Source organism: Polychytrium aggregatum, assembly GCF_025602895.1.
Source record: "Polychytrium aggregatum strain JEL109 chromosome Unknown BJ171scaffold_15, whole genome shotgun sequence".
Classification (NCBI taxonomy): Eukaryota; Fungi; Chytridiomycota; class Chytridiomycetes; order Polychytriales; genus Polychytrium; species Polychytrium aggregatum.
This window is the reverse complement of record NW_026516217.1, coordinates 143017-159332: the sequence shown is the minus strand read 5'-3', so window position 1 is coordinate 159332 and position 16316 is coordinate 143017. Positions and strand designations below refer to the sequence as shown.

Genomic DNA, 16316 nt, shown 5'->3' with positions numbered 1-16316 from the left:
GAGGTTCGAGGTTCGAGGTCGGGGTCGAAGAAGAGCCGCAGGAAGAGCCGGCAGAAAAAGCGCACAAACGCCAACGAATGCGCAGCCGATCCTGTCTGTGTCTCTGCGGGTTGCTTTCTTTGATTTAGACCATGGGAATCTCATGGGCATCTCATCGCAATACCATCGCAATACCATCAGAATACCATGGGAATACCATGAGATGAAACGGGTTCTCATGGACAGGCAAGCATCGCTTTCTATTGTTCGACATGCCTGGGCAGGCTACAGATCGCACAGGGTGCATAGCCAAGGCCCTGCTTCGTTGGGCCACTCGATCCTGACCCCAGCCAGACCAAGACGCCGTCGGGTGCTGGCCAGGGCGTCGAGCTGGGCCTCCTGGTCGACAATCGGATGGCGGCTGCATAGCCCAATCTTCCGCAGCGTCGGTATCGTCGCAATCGCCTCGAGCGTCGAGTATCCTCCAGAGAGCCCGACAAACTCGAGGCTCGACATGGTCTGCAGATGGAGCATGGATGTCTGTAGCTGTGGGCAGCCCTCGATGTCGATCCGATTCAGCCGGTCGAGGTGAGCGAGAGGCTCGAGCGAAGGGATCTGCGTGCATCCTCCCATATACAGCTTGCGGAGGTCGGGCAACGCTGCGACTGGCTCGATCGACTCGAGCTTGGTGCAGGATGTCAGGTTGAGCTCTTCCAGCGCCGGCAGCAGCGACAGTTCGTCGATGGCTGTGATGCGCCGGCACTCGCTAATGTTCAGGCTTTGGAGGTTTGGGAGGAAATTGAGAGGCTGGATGCAGCTGATTCGGCTACAGCCTTGGAGCGACAGCGACTGCAGCTCGTTGCAGAATGCCAGGGGCTCGATCGACGATATCTGCGGGCAGTGGTCGGCCACGAGCACCTCTAGTTGCTCGAGCGCAGATAGAGGCTCGATGCAGGCGATGCCCTTGCAGTGGGCCATGTTTAGCATCTGCAGCCGGCCCAGCTTCGAGACGGGCTCGAGGCTCGTGAGCTCCACGCAGCCGCTGATGTCGAGGGATTGCAGCTGCACCAGGTTCAAGAGCGGGCCCAGCGTATCGATGGACTTGCATCCGTGCAGACAGAGCCGTACGAGCGAGTACGAGGCCGCCAGCGGCGCCAGTGTCGAGAGCCGAGCGCAATCCGTCAGATCGAGCTCGTCGAGTTGGTCGAGCTTGCTGAGGGTCGCGATCGACTCGATCCGCTCGCATCCAAAGAGCGACAGTTGCCGCAGATCCTCCATGGGCTCGAGGAACTCGATCGAGGTCAACTGCCGGCAATTGTCCATCCAGAGCCCTTGCAGCCCCGCAAGCGCCGACAGCGGCTCAAAGGACACAATCGACTTGCATCCCTCCAGGGCCAGCACCGCGAGGTTGGAGAGGCCGCGCAAGGGCTCGAGCGATACCAGGGATTCGCAAAAGTTCAGATGCAGGTTCTCGAGAGTGCCCAGGCTCTCCAAAGGCTTGAGGTCCGATACCAGCAGGCATTCGCTGAGTCCCAGCGTCCGGAGATGCCCCAGGTTGGCAAGGGGCTCGATGTCGGTGATTTGTCTGCACCCATCCAGCTGCAGCGTCTCGAGCTGGATCAGATTCCGGAGGGCCTCGATGGAAGTAACCGCGGCGGAGCTGCAGACGGAAAGCGTCTCGAGCCGAGCGAACCCTGCAAGCGGCTCCAGCGCCTCCACTAGACTGCATTCGACGATGTGGAGCGAGACGAGATTGTCCAGATGCCGCAGCGGCTCGACCGAGGATATCATCGGGCACTTGAGCAGATGCAGCGCGCAGAGCTCGGGCAGCCCAGATATCGGCTCGAGCGTCGTCAGCCTGGGGAGGTTCCCGACCAAGAGGGTCTGGAGACGGATGTTGTGGCGGAGCGGCTCCAGCGAGGTTATCAGCTCGCATTTGTTCAGGGCCAGCTCGCGAAGTGCTTTGAGATGCCGGAGCGGACCGATGGAAGAGACTGACGGACATCCTTCAATCAGCAGGTTCGTGAGCAGACTGCATTGCCCGAGCGTATCCACGGCGGAAAGCAGCCAGCACTCACGAAGCGAAAGCTTCTCCAAACGACATGGCCTTGGGCCGTCGCCATCGTGAGGCCCGCTTGAGTTGGGATGGGAGTTGCCGCTTGGATACTGGCAGGAGGCAGCACCACCGAGGCTCTCGGCCGTCCCTGGTGCTGAGAGGCCGGTGCATCGGTCGTGGATGGTGCCGCTGCAAGCGGGTTCAAGGCCGAGGCGAGGTAGCTCGGTCACCAGGGCATATCGGATATCGAGCTCTTTGAGCTGGCTGCAGAGATGCGCAAATGTCGTCGGCAGCCGCCTGAGGGATTTGGAATGGATGCTGAGGCTCTCGGTCGTCCAGAAGCAGGTCGTCTCGGGCAATTCAGAGCAGCTGTGGTCGTCATCGATCCGGAAGGACTGAATCTGCTGCTGGAGCCCAATCGAGTCCGGGAGGGTGCCTTCGACGATCCAGTCGTGCAGAAAGGAGGGCGATTCGCCTTCAAAGAGATGAGCATGCTTCCAGCGACTTTGTAGATGGACCTGGTGCTGTTCGCAGAGCACCCTCATCCTCGCCAGGAGAGCCGGTGTTTGGCAGAGCGACTCCCACAGCGACCCTTCGATGAGATACGGCGATTCTCTCCATCGGCGCAGGAACGAGTCTGCCCCAGCAACGACGACAGAGTGCCGACACGACTGCGGAAGCCTCCGGTGCGGAAGCTGGAAGTAGCTCTGGAAGATGACTTTCCAGTGGTATGGGCTGGAGAGCAATTGTCGGCATCGCCGCGATAGCGAGCACAGCTTGGTCCATTCGACAGGACCGACAAAATCGACGAGGAGCACGAGGATGGTGAACTTTGCCTCAACCTGGAGGCTTGAGAAGCCTTGGCCGGAGTGGAGGCAGGGTGCGGCCATGGTGCGATAGGATAGAGGAGGATGGGCGACGAGGCTGGAGGAAGGTGCGGCAGATGGGAGCAGAGTCCAGGCGCTTGATGGAGGACTGGCGCCGACATGGACGACCCCACATCAGCACCAAACGTCGCAGCAGGCCAGCGCGAGCACAGCATTCCCGATGTCCTTGGTGTCCTTGGTGTCCTTGGTGTCTGACGACCGAGGCCTTGGACCGCACTCGCCGATGGCAAACCTCGGATGCTGCTTGGAGCATCGACGGCGGGCGGTCGGCTGCCCCAGTCCGCAAATCCAACGGCACTCGATCCGGAGGCTGCCATTACGTCCGAACAAATGAGCAAGATCACTCTTATCGATTCACAAACAGCAAACGGGTGCTGGCCGTCCCAAGCAGCTCCAGCGGAAGCGGCTGCCTCTTCAGCTGGCGCAAAGGAGAGCCCGGATGTCGTCGACGGCGGTCAGGTCCGAGGCAGTCTGGCCCTTGCGGTCTCGAGTCGCTTTGAGCCCAGCTGGGTCTGCCGAGGTGTTGAGTATGAGCCGGACGACGTCGAGATGGCCGTTCTGGGCTGCGGCATGCAGAGCTGTCTGTCCTCGATCGTCCTGGCCATCTGGCTTTGCGCCCGATGCTAGGAGCAGCTTGGTGACGCTGAGATGACCCTGGGCAGCCGAGCGGTGCAATGCCTGGGCGACACAGAGAGCGTTGAACGAGTAGATCAGTTTGGATCAATCTGAACCGACCGGGCTCGTTGCAGCAGCGACCAATATCCAATATCCAATATCCATCATCCATCGACGAGTGACCCACCGTTGTTTTGAGCTGCATCGTCGCCGCGTTCGGATCGGCACCGGCATCGAGCAGCATGCGGCAGAGCGACACATTGCCCTGTCGGCTGGCATAGTGCTGTTGTCCAGAGCATGGGCAGAAGATGGGATTAACGAGAGCAGGGTGCGGTGCATCCGAGGATGTGCACAATGCTACGTGCTCCCGATCGTGCAGATCGCAACAGGGCCGAGGCAGCTGGAGCATCCTTACGAGAGCAGTATAGCCCGAGGAATCCGGCTGGTTCGGATCGGCACCCTTGGCAAGCAGCTTCTGGACCCGAGACGAATCGCCCGACTGGGCCAGCCCCGGCAACGAGCGCTCAAACTCGAGCTCGTCGAGCGACTGGGCGTATACAGGGTTGGGAATATGGCAGCCGGCCTGGGAGCAGTCGTGGTGGCGATGGGCCGACGACATTGCGCAGATGAGACCGCGCAGATGAGATCGCGCAGATGAGATCGTGTGGATGAGATCGTGTGGATGAGATCGTGATATAGCCTGTATTACAGGCGATCCAATAAAAAACGGGACACCCGGGTTTTTGACCATTCATCGAATATTTTGTTACCCAATGTTATCGCGCGCTGGCCATGACCATTCGCCACACATCCGACTTTCGCACCGCCGCATTGCGATGCTACGCCCTCATCCATAGCCTGCGTAAGGTTGCCTCCATATTCAGCGTGTCCTTGGTACCATCCATCGATGGCACCGAGGATGCAAGCTGGATGGCCCATCCCGGGTCCCAGCTCGCAGATCCACTTTCTTCGAGCAGGCATGTCCAGTCATCCGCACCCTGATTGAACAGGACCCGTTCCAGACTGGTCCTGTGTTGCGATGCAAGCCCGAGTCCATCCTCCAGAGGAAAGTATCACTCTCACTCTGCCACACTGCCATCCACCGAGCAGGTCTCTCACACAAGAGGGCAACACACCTCTACAAGTCCAAGCGACTGGATGAGCGAGTGGCACAGTTCAGGGACCAGGTCCGCTCCATCGACCCACGACGATTCGTTTTTGTCGACGAGACAGGGATCAGGAGATCCATTTTTCCTCTTTACGGATACTCGCCGAAGGGCGTCCCACTCCGTCAGCGCAATCACATGAAACACAAGTCTGTCTCGGCTGCATTTGCCATCAACCACTCTGGTGTGCTGCATCGCATGTACCAAGGGCTATGCATCCAGCCCTCGGAGGCAGCGGTTTGCTCGGTACTTTGAGCAATTCGAGCACCACCGACGCCGTCCCAATCACCCTCACGGAAGCGTCAAGGTAGTCTCGACGAACGAGTTCAACACCTCGCAAGTGTGCTCCAAGTGCCTGGAGCCAGTTCGGTTGGAAGGACTCGATGCGCCCAGTGTTGCGAATTCCCACTTTGTCAGGAGCTGCAAGAATCCCAGCTGCCGGACAGTGTGGAATCGCGACGTCAATGCGGCGCGCAACATGATCACAGTGTGCAGGTCGATTGTGGAGACCGGAGAGCGACCGGTGGTCTTCACTCGGAGGCTGCCAAAGTGATCTGTTTTATTTCTTGTGGCTTTGCTTGACGCAAGCACAGCACATACTACATGTTCATGGAAACGGCTATATTGTCCCGTTTTTTTCTGAATAAAGTGTATTCAGGGGACCAGCAAGCACATCACAATCAACAAAAACAAAAACAAAAACAAAAACCCGTTTCCGGTCGCTGTTTGGCTCAAGACCTGGGTTCGAGACTGCATCAAAATGTCCCGAAGGGCAGGTCCGGCCACAGCAAATCACAGACATTACTTTGGTAGCAGGATCGTGTGCTTCGTCTGCCCAGGGCATCCGGCGTTGCTCTAGATCTGCGACCGCCAGACACCCCAGGCATCCGCCGTAAATTCATCACCACCCATCATCCTCGTCGTTCGATGCTCCTGCTACTACCAGCGTCGACATACGGCAAGCCACCATCGCATGGTGGGAGCCGCCCTTCACCAACGATATCCATCCACTTCTGAGGATATCGTCTTGGCCCGGCAACATCACAATCGCAGGGATATGAGTCGCCGGGAGAGAGATGGACATAATCAGAGCCAATGCCACAGATCGTCGAGTCAAAGCCATGAATCGACACGGATCGACATGGGATACTTGGATCGCTGCGGGTCGACTTGGGTTGCCGCGGATCGGCGTGGCACATTGGCGTCGACTGGCCGTTACTCGAAAACCCTGCGGACCCACCGCATGAGGGGCTTGTCCGAGTAAGGGTCCCTATAGCCAGGCATCAGCCGCGGGTTGTCCGAGAAGAGGTGGTCTTCGGGACGAGGCGGCTTGGACTTCCACACGACCTTGCCTGTGCGGGTGTAGTATCGTGTGTAGCGCTGGTAGATGGCCAGGATGTCGACCGAGGTCGAGGTCGGGGCTGGAGCCTGCAAGGCAAGCAGGTACTTTGGCGTCCACGCCAAGTCGTCGGGCCCGGTGAATTGGGTGATCTTGGACCGACAGAAGGGGCAGTTCTGGGCCCGGTTTGAGTCGAGGGTCCGAGCACAGGCAACACAGAGACTGTGCCGGCACGGAAGGATAACGCAGTCGGTGAATGAGGTCATGCAGATGGCGCATTCGAGGTCGTCGAGATCGATAGAGTCGGACCGGTCAAAGTCGGACGGAGACGGAGACGGAGACGGAGACGGGGACAGGGACAGGGACAGGGACACGGGCAGATCTTGGAACATGGCGGCGGACACGTCGGATGGCGAATTAAGATGATTGTCACGGGTATTGACTGCCGTTGGTATTGGGTCTGCTAACACGATGCGTGACGGTGTGCTGCTGAAGCGATTAAGTTTGGTTTGGGCGAGACCAGCACAGCGACAAACAGAGGGATTGTTGATTAGAGCTTTTGGAGAAGAGCGTTGATATTCGATGGACACGGCTTGAGGCGGCGAGAGCCCGTTTGGGAGGAGGGCCTGGACTACTGCTATCGGCAGGAAGAAGACGATGAGGTGCGATGGGAGGTTGGTGGTATTTGGGAGAGGAACTAACCGGGAAAGAGCAGCGAATGCTTGAGAGGCGATGGAGCCGGGCGCTGGCGGGCTTAAATAGCCGAGAAGGCGGCAGAAGTGTCCAGAGCGACAGGCGATGGGGCCGCGGGGGGGACGCATGTCCAAGGGCGGCATGTGCCTTTGTCGGGGGGGGGGCACTTGACCTGCGTTGGAGCGAGGCGGCGATCGGCCGTTCCAATGGCGCTCGCGGCCATGTGCCGCAAGGATGCGTGACCCGCCACGGCCGGGCCGGTCGCGGCTGTGCGCCGGTGGACTGAGCAGTGCGGCTGAATGTGGCTGAATGTGGCTGTATCGACTGCGTTGGACCGGGGCGGCCGTGCTGCTGTGCTGTTGATGTTTGTGTCGATCTGTTGATGTTCGAGTCGATCTGTTGACATTCGAGTCGATCTGTTGACATTCGAGTCGATCTGTTGATATTTGTGTCAATCTGTTGATAGCCAGTGCCCTCGCCAGCAGTATCGGCCTTCGTGGTTGTATCAACGCCGCTGGTCTTATCAATGTACGAATACCTTACACAGATTGTACAAACACCATCCCCGATTGTATCGCTGTCGCTCCCCGCCCGGACCGTCGACATCGACGTCGACTCCCGTCCTGCACCCGCCCGTATCGATCGGGGTGCGGCGGTGCTATTCGTTCGGTCTTATCCCGGCCGTCACCGCTCCCACCCGGTCCATCCATCCATCTCTCCTGCTCGGTCCCTCCCCCCCCCCATGACTCGGTCGCTTTGGATCCCGGCGAATCAGGTCCTGCTACTCACAGGCACGTTCCTTTCTGCTGGGTGCTGGTCGGGAGGACGGGCCCACGGACGATCCCCGGGCCGCAAAACCAACGATGCGACGGCATGAGCAATCGCACAGGCAACAGCGGCATGAGCAATTGCACGAGCAACGGCAGCGGCAGTGTTATATCGTTCATTCGTTCGTTCGTTCGTTCGTTCGCTCGTTCGTCCGCTCGTTCGTCCGCTCGTTCGGCACCGCGGACAGCCACATCTGCGGCCGTCTCGTTCGGCCGAATGCGATCAATGCGATCCGCCCCCTCGCTCGCTTGCCTTTCCTTTTGCCTTGTCCGTCCCCTCGACTGTCCCGGCGGCCGTGTGGATCGCCCTCTGTGGTCGTCGGGCTGCTCAGCAGGCCCCGAGCAGGTCCCGAGTACGCCCCCCACCTGGTCGTTCAAGACCACTTCGTGACGGTCACAGACTGGTTTCGTGATACGCCCCACACTGGTTTCGCCGCCGCGTGGTGACCAAACACTTTCGCCATCGCTTTATTGCTCGTTCGTCATCATGTTGTTTCCAGCCACCTCGGGTCATGCGGGCTCCTGCATCCGCTGAATCTTTCATGCCTTGTATCCACCCGTCTCGATGCGCCTGGCGTCCGCATGTCCCTGGTTTGTTTCGGGTGTGCCTGGCTCGTCCGAGACCACCACGAGGCAAGCCGGGAGCCAGGCTCGCTTCTCTTCCGTTTCGTCGAGGCAGACAAGCCTCCTCCGCCATGCAGACCTCTTCCGTTTCAGCTACGAGCCACCGAGCTGGCGTGCTCGCGACAATGCTACCCTCCTTCCATGGTCAAGGGAGTCCATCGTCCGTGTATCTCGCGAACAGGCCGGGCTCCATCGGCTCAACGAAAGATTTTGATCCATACCCTCAGCCATGGCTTTTGAGAGAGCATCTCTTCAAACTCGACCGTGCCGACGGGGTTCTCCGGGATCAGTCCCTCCTCGGGTCGCGGCGGCTTCAGCTTCCACACAATCACTCCGGTCTTGGTGAAGTAACGGTGGTAGCGACCAGTCGACACTGCACCCCAGTCCACCTCCGACGGCAGCGGCGAGGCTTCGCTGCGGCGACCCTGCGAGTCCCCTGAGCCGGTCTGTGGACTCGCCGGCGGGTCGTGCTCCGAAGACGTAAGCCGAAGCTGGTCGCGAGGTGCAATCGCATCGATCCGAGTCCGGCAAAAGGGACAGAGCGGGCTGTTCTTGAACCGATGGGCGGCAAACCCGGTGGGCAGTCGGTTTGCCGATCGGGCCAGGGCCGCAATCTGTATGAAGCACGCTTGACAGAGAGTGTGGTGACAGGGAACGAGGAGCGAGTTTGCGCTGTTGCTCATGCATATGGTGCACTCGGCCTGACTGTCGTCGTCAATTTTGTCCTGGACATCGAGTGCCTCGCCGGTGCTGCGGCGGCTGTGACAGCGATCAAGAGAGGCATTTTGCGCGAGGCTGGGACTGTGTGTCTCTGCCGAGTTGGCCTCGGATATGGCCTCAGATATGGTCGCGGATATGGCTTCGGGTATGGCCACGGATATGCCTTCGACCATGGTCAGATAGACAGGGTGATGCGATGAATAGCAACTGATGCGAGAGATGGCGATGGCCAGGGAGGGCAAGTGATGGCGAATGTCGGTGCGGATGTGTCTTCTTTGCCGTGTGAATGACTGAGGATTTGGATGCTCGTGGTAGGGGCGGCCTGAAGAGCGCCTGCGTTGCTGTGAGGATGGTCGACGATACTTTCCGATGGTACTTTCGGGTGGGCGACGATGCTCTCAGACAGACACTCGAGCAGGTTGCTTGTCGGATGGCTGCCAATGTCCTGTGGGCGATGAATGATGCTGGCGATAAATGATGATGATGATGATGGTGGTGGTGGAGATGGTGATGATGGTGGTGGAGATGGTGATGATGATGATGATGGTGGTGGATCGGCTCTTGACTGCCCTTTCGGCGAGTGCTCACTTTTTCCCTCTCCCCATCCGTCGCCTCCACCTCCCGTCCCTCCCATCTCTCCCGTCCCAATCACAAAGCACAGTCGGTCTGACGCCGCGGGGAGCGCATGACGACAGTCGCTTCCAGTTGTAGAAGTGGCTATTGGGCACGCCTTGGGCCTCGTGTTGTCCGCCAAGTCGCCCTCAGCTTTCACTTTGAAAGTACTTTATTGGGGGGTTTTTTTTTTCCGTTTCTCTTCCACTTCTGGAGTGGGTTTTGCTGTGCCGCCAGTACTTTTCTCCGCTTGGGATCCGGGGACCGGCTGACCGACCGGATGCGGACAGTTTGGCGGGGGCAGACGGAGCGACTGGCGGAGGGGGGGGGCATGGACTCGCTTCTTCGCTGGCGGGCTCGCATCGAATTGAGCGGACGCTGCTCCCACTTGTTGGACAATCCCCGTCATCCAGGGAGGGGCAGCAGGACGGCACCAAAGAGTCAGTGCGACGGTGGATGCATTCGATCGAGTCCATTGTATTGAGAGAGCTGTGCAGTCGCTGACGACTCTCAAGCACATCGCCATATACTCGAGATTCAGATTCAAGGTGCATCAGACACGCATCGATGAGGAGGAGGATGAAAAAAAGGCAGGAGCGGAGCGAGCGCGGGGAATCAAAGTCTTGATAACGATATGACCAAAGCCTAGTTGCCGCTGCGGGCCACCAGCTTGCCCCGGACACCCTCCCACAACGGCAAAACTGGGAGGGTCTGCTCGACGGTCTGGGTGGGCTGGTCGAGGAATCCGACGGCGACAAGGTATCCGAGGTACAGTCCCATGAGGTTGCGCATGTCGCCGCAGACGACGCCGGCAGGGTCGACCACGCTGCGGATGTGCTCGTCGCCCAGTTGCGGGCCCTTGGTGCTGGTGGGCAGGTCATCCAGGACAAAGTGCAGCAGCGGGAAGAGCGCATGGTCACTCGACGCCAGGGTCAGATCCATCAGGCTCGAGCGCCATTCGATATAGTCCGTGTCGTGGACGTCGTAGCCGTGCTCCTTGACGAGCGAGAACATGTCCTTGAAGCGGAAGTGGTGCGGGTTCCAGATGTGGAAGACCCCGAGGGAGATGTGCGCCTCCGAGGCGGCGACTTCGGCGACAGAGGCAGCAACGTAGTCGACGGGGCACATGTTGACAATGTTGGCGATCTTGGGCACTTGCTTGAGCTGCACGCAACCCTTGACCAGGCGCCACAGGAAATCATCGGTGTTGCCGACTGGACAATGTACACAGAGATATCACGAATTCGTTAGCATGAGTCGATGGCGAGCGTGTGAGAAGTGGGCATGAGGGAGTGGAAGCTTCCCTCTCATTCACCCTCTATGCCATCCGCCCCGACTGTGAATCTCTGCCCTCCCTGTTCTCCAGCATTCACCATTGTCCGAGGTATCTGGTACAACAACAACAACAACAACAGCAACAACAACAACAACAACAACGACAGCAGCAGCAGCAATCCCCTTTAGCCCACTCCAGCCTAGCCCAGCTTGGCTTACCTCCGGTGTGCGAGTCGCCGACAATGTAGCCTGGCCGGATGATTGTGGCCTTGACACCCCGCTCGCGCGCTCGCATGACGAGCTTCTCCGAGACCCATTTGGTCTGGCCGTATCCACTGGCCAGGCCCTTGCGCGAGCCCTCGAGGTTGTCGGTTTCGAGGACCTTGCCGCTGGAGCCCAGGTCGGCGCGGCGAGCGTAGTGGTCCGTGTCCAGGACACTGGTCGAGGATACAAAGTGGAAGGCCTTGGATCGGACCAGGGTCGCCAGCTTCAGGGCCTCCAGGGTGCCGAGGACGTTGGGCGCCCTCAGTTTGCTGTACGGGTAGACCCAGTGGACAAGCGCGCCGTTGTGGATGATGACGTCGACTTGGTTGGCATAGGCCGTCCAGTCTTCTTCCGAGAGTCCCAGGCGAGGCTCGCTCAGGTCGCCCATGGCCGCCACGATGCGGCCCTGCTGCACCCAGGACTCGTCCCAGACCAGGTGGCGCTCGCCGTTCTCGCGGATGCGCTTGAGAGCATCGTCCTGGCTCTTGGCGCGGACGAGGGCAATGACCTTGGAGTGCGGGAAGCGCTTGAGGACCTTTTCGAGGATAAAGGCTCCGAGGAAACCGGTCACACCCGTCACAAAGAAGACTCCGCCAGAGGCCAGGTCCGGGAACTGGAACTCGGGCAGGCCCTCGACGGTCACGGCCGAGTCGTCGACCGTGTCCAGGTCGGCGGCATAGTCGAAAGCCTCGTCCTTGCGGACTTCCTTCATTTGGTCGATGCTCTTGACCGTCTTGATGCTGCGCTTTTCGGTTTCGTCGTCTTGGACAGCGCCGCCGACCAGGTTGACGTCGGCGTCGCGGATGCGCTCGACCTCGCGGGCGATGCCGCGGATGGTCGATTCCTTGTAGACGATGCCGAGGGCAATGTCGACAGCAAGCACCTTGCGGATCTGGAAGACAAGGCGGGTGGCCAGGATCGAATGGCCGCCGCAGTCAAAGAAGTTGTCGTCCAGGGGGATGCTGCCCTCGGGCTTGTTGAGAAGCTCGGCCCAGATGGTGCGGATGGCGGCTTCGTAGGGCGTGGCTTCCTCGTCGGTGCGGGCCGAAGAGCCGGCGGCGCCGGCGAGGGCCGTGTCGGGGAAGGGCAGGGCGTTCTTGTCGATCTTGCCGTTGGGAGTCAGGGGCATGCGGATCAAGGGCACGTAGACTGTGTGTGCCGAAAGGCAAGGGAATTCGGGTGGATATGGGGGTCCAAGCGCAGCCAGGCGACCAACGTCGATGGCGAGGACAAAATGAATGAGAAGGAATCGACAATGTTAGTGCGTTTGGTCGATCGTTTTCCCTATGCTCAGCGATGGCGTCCGGTCGGTCAGAGCCAAAGCAGCACGTCGTCAGCGTCGGCGAGGCAATCAGAGCCCCACTGCCTTCCTCCTCCGCCTCCTCCTTACCAGTCGGAATCGCGTAGACAGGCAGCTTCTGCTTCAGGTATTCGCGAATGTCCTTGATCAGGATGTCGAGGTCGTCGGTGGCGTGGAGGGGCACAAAGTACGTCACCAGCATCTTCTCTTCGTCCTTGTTGCGGCGCACCAGGGTGACGTTCTCACGGACACGGGGGTGCTGGCTGAGCGGCGTATCAATGTCGCCGAGCTCGATGCGGAATCCACGGATCTTGACCTGGTCGTCCGCTCGGCCCGTGCACTCGACGCTGCCATCGGGGCGGTAGCGGCCGAGATCGCCGCTGCGATACATGCGGTCGCGAGGTCCCTTGTAGAACGGCAGAGCCTCGCCCTCGGCGGTGATCTGGGGTCCGCTCGGGTTGAACGGGTTGGCCAGGAACTTTTGGGCCGTGACTTCTTCGAGGCGGAGATAGCCCTCCGAGAGACCGCCGCTGCGGACATAGATCTCGCCGACCTCGCCGACGCCGCAGAGCAGGCCCGAGGGGTTGACGACCAGGAGCTGAACGTCCTTCATGCCCTTGCCAGCAGGCATGATGTCCTTTTGCTGGCTGAGGAAGGCCGGGTTGATACCAGGGGGCGGGATCTTGAGATACGAGACGGCACGCTGGGTCTCGGTGGTGCCGTACATGTTGATGACGTTGGTGTTGGGGGCCAGGAACTGGAGACGGCCGACGTCGCGCTTGGTGAGAACATCGCCGACAAAGAAGGCGTTGCGCAGGGTTGGGATGGAGTGGGTGGCGTTGGCAGACAGGAGCTGACCCATGGCCGGAGTCAGATGGGTGATGGTGACGCCGTGGAAGGCCATCCACTCGGCAAGGCGGCCGGGGGTGCCGATATCGTCACCCGTGGGAATGTAGAGAGAGGCGCCGAGGAACAGAGGGGTGAAGACTGGGGAGAGGATGGGAGGCGAGAACAAGATGGTAGAGGATCGAACGTTAGTTGCTGCCAAGCCAACGGCATGACACAGCAGGCGCCGAGGGGTACTTACTGTCGCGCTGAATGGGGTCGTGCGCAATGCCGCTGAGCATGGTGAAGTGCTCCTTCTCGGAGAGCTCAAACTCGGCCCTCATCCAGGGGTAAAAGTGGGTCAAGGAGTAGTGGCGGCCGCGGACGCCCTTGGGAATGCCCGTGCTTCCGCTGGTGAAGCTGAGGGTGCCGATGCTGTCGGGGCCCAGGACCACGCCGGTGTTCTGGGTCGCGAGCGAGCGCTCAGGGTCCAAAACATCGGCATCGTTGCCCGCAGAACCACCAAAGACAATGCCGTCGTCGGCAATTTCGAGGGCAGGCACCTCGCACTTGATCTGGAGCTCGTTGGTGATGTACTGACGGACATCGTCGTGGAGGGCACCGGCCTTTTTGAGCACGACGAGGCCGCGGGGCTGAGCGACGGAGAGATAAATGTTCTGGCGGGAGGGCGGGTATGCAGGGTCTGGCGGAGGCGATGGGGGAGGAGTGGCTCGGTCAGTGAAACGGTGCTCCTGCTATCAGTGATGTTGCACGGCGGCGATGGGAGGCGAGTGAAGGCAGCAAAGCATGCTGGCAGGGCAGGGCAGAACGGACGTCTTACCAATGACGCTGAAGGTGGCTCCGGCCTTCAAGACACCCATGACGGCAACGACGAGGTCGACACCGCGGTACGAGTACAGCACGACGGGGTCCTCGCGCTCGATGCCGTTCTTGATGAGATGGTGGGCGAGGATGTTGGAGGCGTGGTGGATCTGCTGATAAGTGAACGACTGGGTGAGGTCCAGGCGCATGTCTGGCGAGGGACGACTCTCGACGATGCACACGCGGTCGGGGTGAGCCTCGGCGTTGCGGGAGAAGATGTCGGTGATGGCGCCCTCGAAGCGGTCCCAGGCAAGATCGGCCGTGGGATCGGGCAAAACTGGGCTGCTGCTGGGGGTGATGAGCGAGATCTTGCCGATCGGAGCGTGGGGGTCCTGGGCAGCGGTCTCGAGCAGCTGGCAGAGCTGGTCGAGCATGAAGGCGATACGGAGCTCGGTGAAGAGCACCGAGTTGTAGACGACTCGCAGCTGGATGGGCAGCAGCCTTCGCAGCGAGGGCGACTGGGAGATGAAGATGGTGATGTCGCTGGTGGAGGAGCCGCTGGCGCTGGCCTCGAGAGTCTCGGGAGTGGTGTCGGTGAGGTTGAAGAATCGGACCTTGAACAGGGACGGGGCCGGGTTGTCGGCATTGGCGGGGCAGAGGGCATCGAGCAGCGCAGCGAAGGGCACTTCGTCCTTGCTGGCGGTGGCGGTGGTCTGTCGAGCGATCGGGGGGGAGTGGGGCAGATGGCGTAGAGTACGGTGTGATGTGGTGCGGAGTGTGGAGTGTGCAGTGTGATGGAACGTGGTGTGGAATGGATGTGAGAATTCGCCGATAGTTTCTCTTGGCACCTTTGCCGCCCTCACAAATCCAGGCACTCCTCGCTCGATGCGTGTGCATTCATGAGCTGTCCTGACACCCCCACCCGCATATGGGTCACCGACGCAGTTACGGTCGCACCCATACGCACCTCAATAATCTTGCGGATGACCTCGACCATCGAATCCGAGTCGGCGACGTTCATACGCAGCACGAGCGGGTTCGACGACAGCGACGACGAGCCGATGGTGATGTCTTCTTCGCCGGTGTATCTGTGCAGCAGGATCGCAAAGGCTGCCAGGAGGATATCAAAGGGCGTGGACGAAGCCGCGCCATTGCCGGCTCCGGCCGAGACCTTCATCAGGCTGAGGGAGAGCTGCAGGACCGCAAGGCTGGTGGACTCGGGCAGGTCCAGGATCTGCTCGGCATCGACGACCCTCTGCGGGATCGGGCGCGGGTAGTCAGTCGGCAGGATGAGCTCGGTGAGACTGCTGAGGCGGGATCGCCATCGCTCGATGAGGAGCGGATCGACGGATTGGTTGGAGGTCAGCATCTTGGTCGGTGGCTGGCTAGCTGGCTGGTTGACTGGCTGGCGAGGAGTAGTGGTGGATCCGAAGGCGCCCGGACTATGTTGCTGCAAGAGGAATTGAGCGGTGGTGATGCTTGCGACCTGGCGAAACAAGCGTCCAATGGCAAGGGACGAGAGGGGAGAGGTGCAGATCTGGACTGAAAAGATGGAGGACGACGAAGGGATCGGGACGGCGCCGTGGGTTTAAATCCGGAAAGCAAGGCCGGCCAGAGTGCGTCACGAAGATCAGATGGCGGCAGATGGAGATGGAGGACCGGCCTTATCACAAAGAAACGGAGATGCGAAATCGTGTCGGATCGATAAGCGCGCTGTGCGACGCTGTTTGTGTGTGAGCGGCAAGCTGTGGGGACGAGATCGCTGCGCATCTTGTGCGCCCGGCGACAATGGCGCGGAGATGAAGGCGGGGGAGGGCTGCGCGCACACGAGTGCCACGTGGACGTGGGAAAGCGAGCACCACGGATGCGGAGAGCGAATCGAGAGGGTGTATTTTCGTGAAGCGGGTGAAAAAGGGGGGCCAGGCCGCAATCCAAAGGGGGGGAGGCCTGTTTCATTTTGTACAGACGAGAGAAAACTATCAACAGAGGTTCACAGCTGATCTACTTTCGTTGGGGGTAAACAAGCTATAGGCACGGAGCGAGGGGGAGGGATCACGCCATGTGGAGAGGGGCGGAACAACAAGTCAAGAACATGCAAAAGTGGGCTGAGGAGAGTGGAAGATGGATGAATGGTAGAGGTCGATGGAAATACACAATCGATAAGAAGCGCGAGGGCGGGGGGTGAGGATTGGACGGGATAGTACAGAATCGGTCAGTGTCCACAAGCATCGACAAAAGTATCCAAAACATCGACTGCAACGTGCCACAGTCGCTGTTTCGCCTCATCTTTAGGACCACTCTGCTGATATCTC

At 60.0% G+C, this 16316-nt stretch overlaps 5 protein-coding genes across 5 annotated transcripts; all 5 read right to left on the bottom strand.

Annotated features, from left to right (window-relative positions):
* Positions 1-49: 49 nt before the first annotated feature.
* Positions 50-3130, bottom strand: BJ171DRAFT_70425 (uncharacterized protein). The gene has a single exon (XM_053115826.1). The coding sequence runs from the start codon at positions 2923-2925 to the stop codon at positions 265-267; it is 2661 nt and encodes an 886-aa protein (XP_052967334.1). The 5' UTR covers positions 2926-3130; the 3' UTR covers positions 50-264.
* BJ171DRAFT_70434 (ankyrin repeat-containing domain protein) lies at positions 3131-4240 on the bottom strand. Its single transcript, XM_053115827.1, has 2 exons — positions 3725-4240; positions 3131-3600 (listed from the first exon to the last, which is right to left on the bottom strand). Exons 1-2 carry the CDS (start codon positions 4154-4156, stop codon positions 3337-3339), a joined length of 696 nt encoding a protein of 231 aa, XP_052967333.1. The 5' UTR covers positions 4157-4240; the 3' UTR covers positions 3131-3336.
* A 1678-nt stretch (positions 4241-5918) lies between these two features.
* BJ171DRAFT_580939 (uncharacterized protein) lies at positions 5919-6434 on the bottom strand (the record flags this gene model as incomplete). The annotated part of the gene is made up of 1 exon (XM_053114069.1): positions 5919-6434. The coding sequence occupies one exon, from the start codon at positions 6432-6434 to the stop codon at positions 5919-5921; it is 516 nt and encodes a 171-aa protein (XP_052967332.1).
* Positions 6435-8010: 1576 nt separating this feature from the next.
* On the bottom strand, positions 8011-9446 carry BJ171DRAFT_501520 (uncharacterized protein). Its single transcript, XM_053110678.1, has one exon. It carries the CDS (start codon positions 9077-9079, stop codon positions 8384-8386), a length of 696 nt encoding a protein of 231 aa, XP_052967331.1. The 5' UTR covers positions 9080-9446; the 3' UTR covers positions 8011-8383.
* Positions 9447-9947: 501 nt separating this feature from the next.
* Positions 9948-15373, bottom strand: BJ171DRAFT_615822 (uncharacterized protein; the record flags this gene model as incomplete). The annotated part of the gene is made up of 6 exons (XM_053115333.1): positions 9948-10732; positions 11013-12206; positions 12448-13344; positions 13445-13885; positions 14024-14696; positions 14972-15373. The coding sequence occupies 6 exons, from the start codon at positions 15371-15373 to the stop codon at positions 10164-10166; spliced, it is 4176 nt and encodes a 1391-aa protein (XP_052967330.1). The 3' UTR covers positions 9948-10163.
* Positions 15374-16316: the final 943 nt, after the last annotated feature.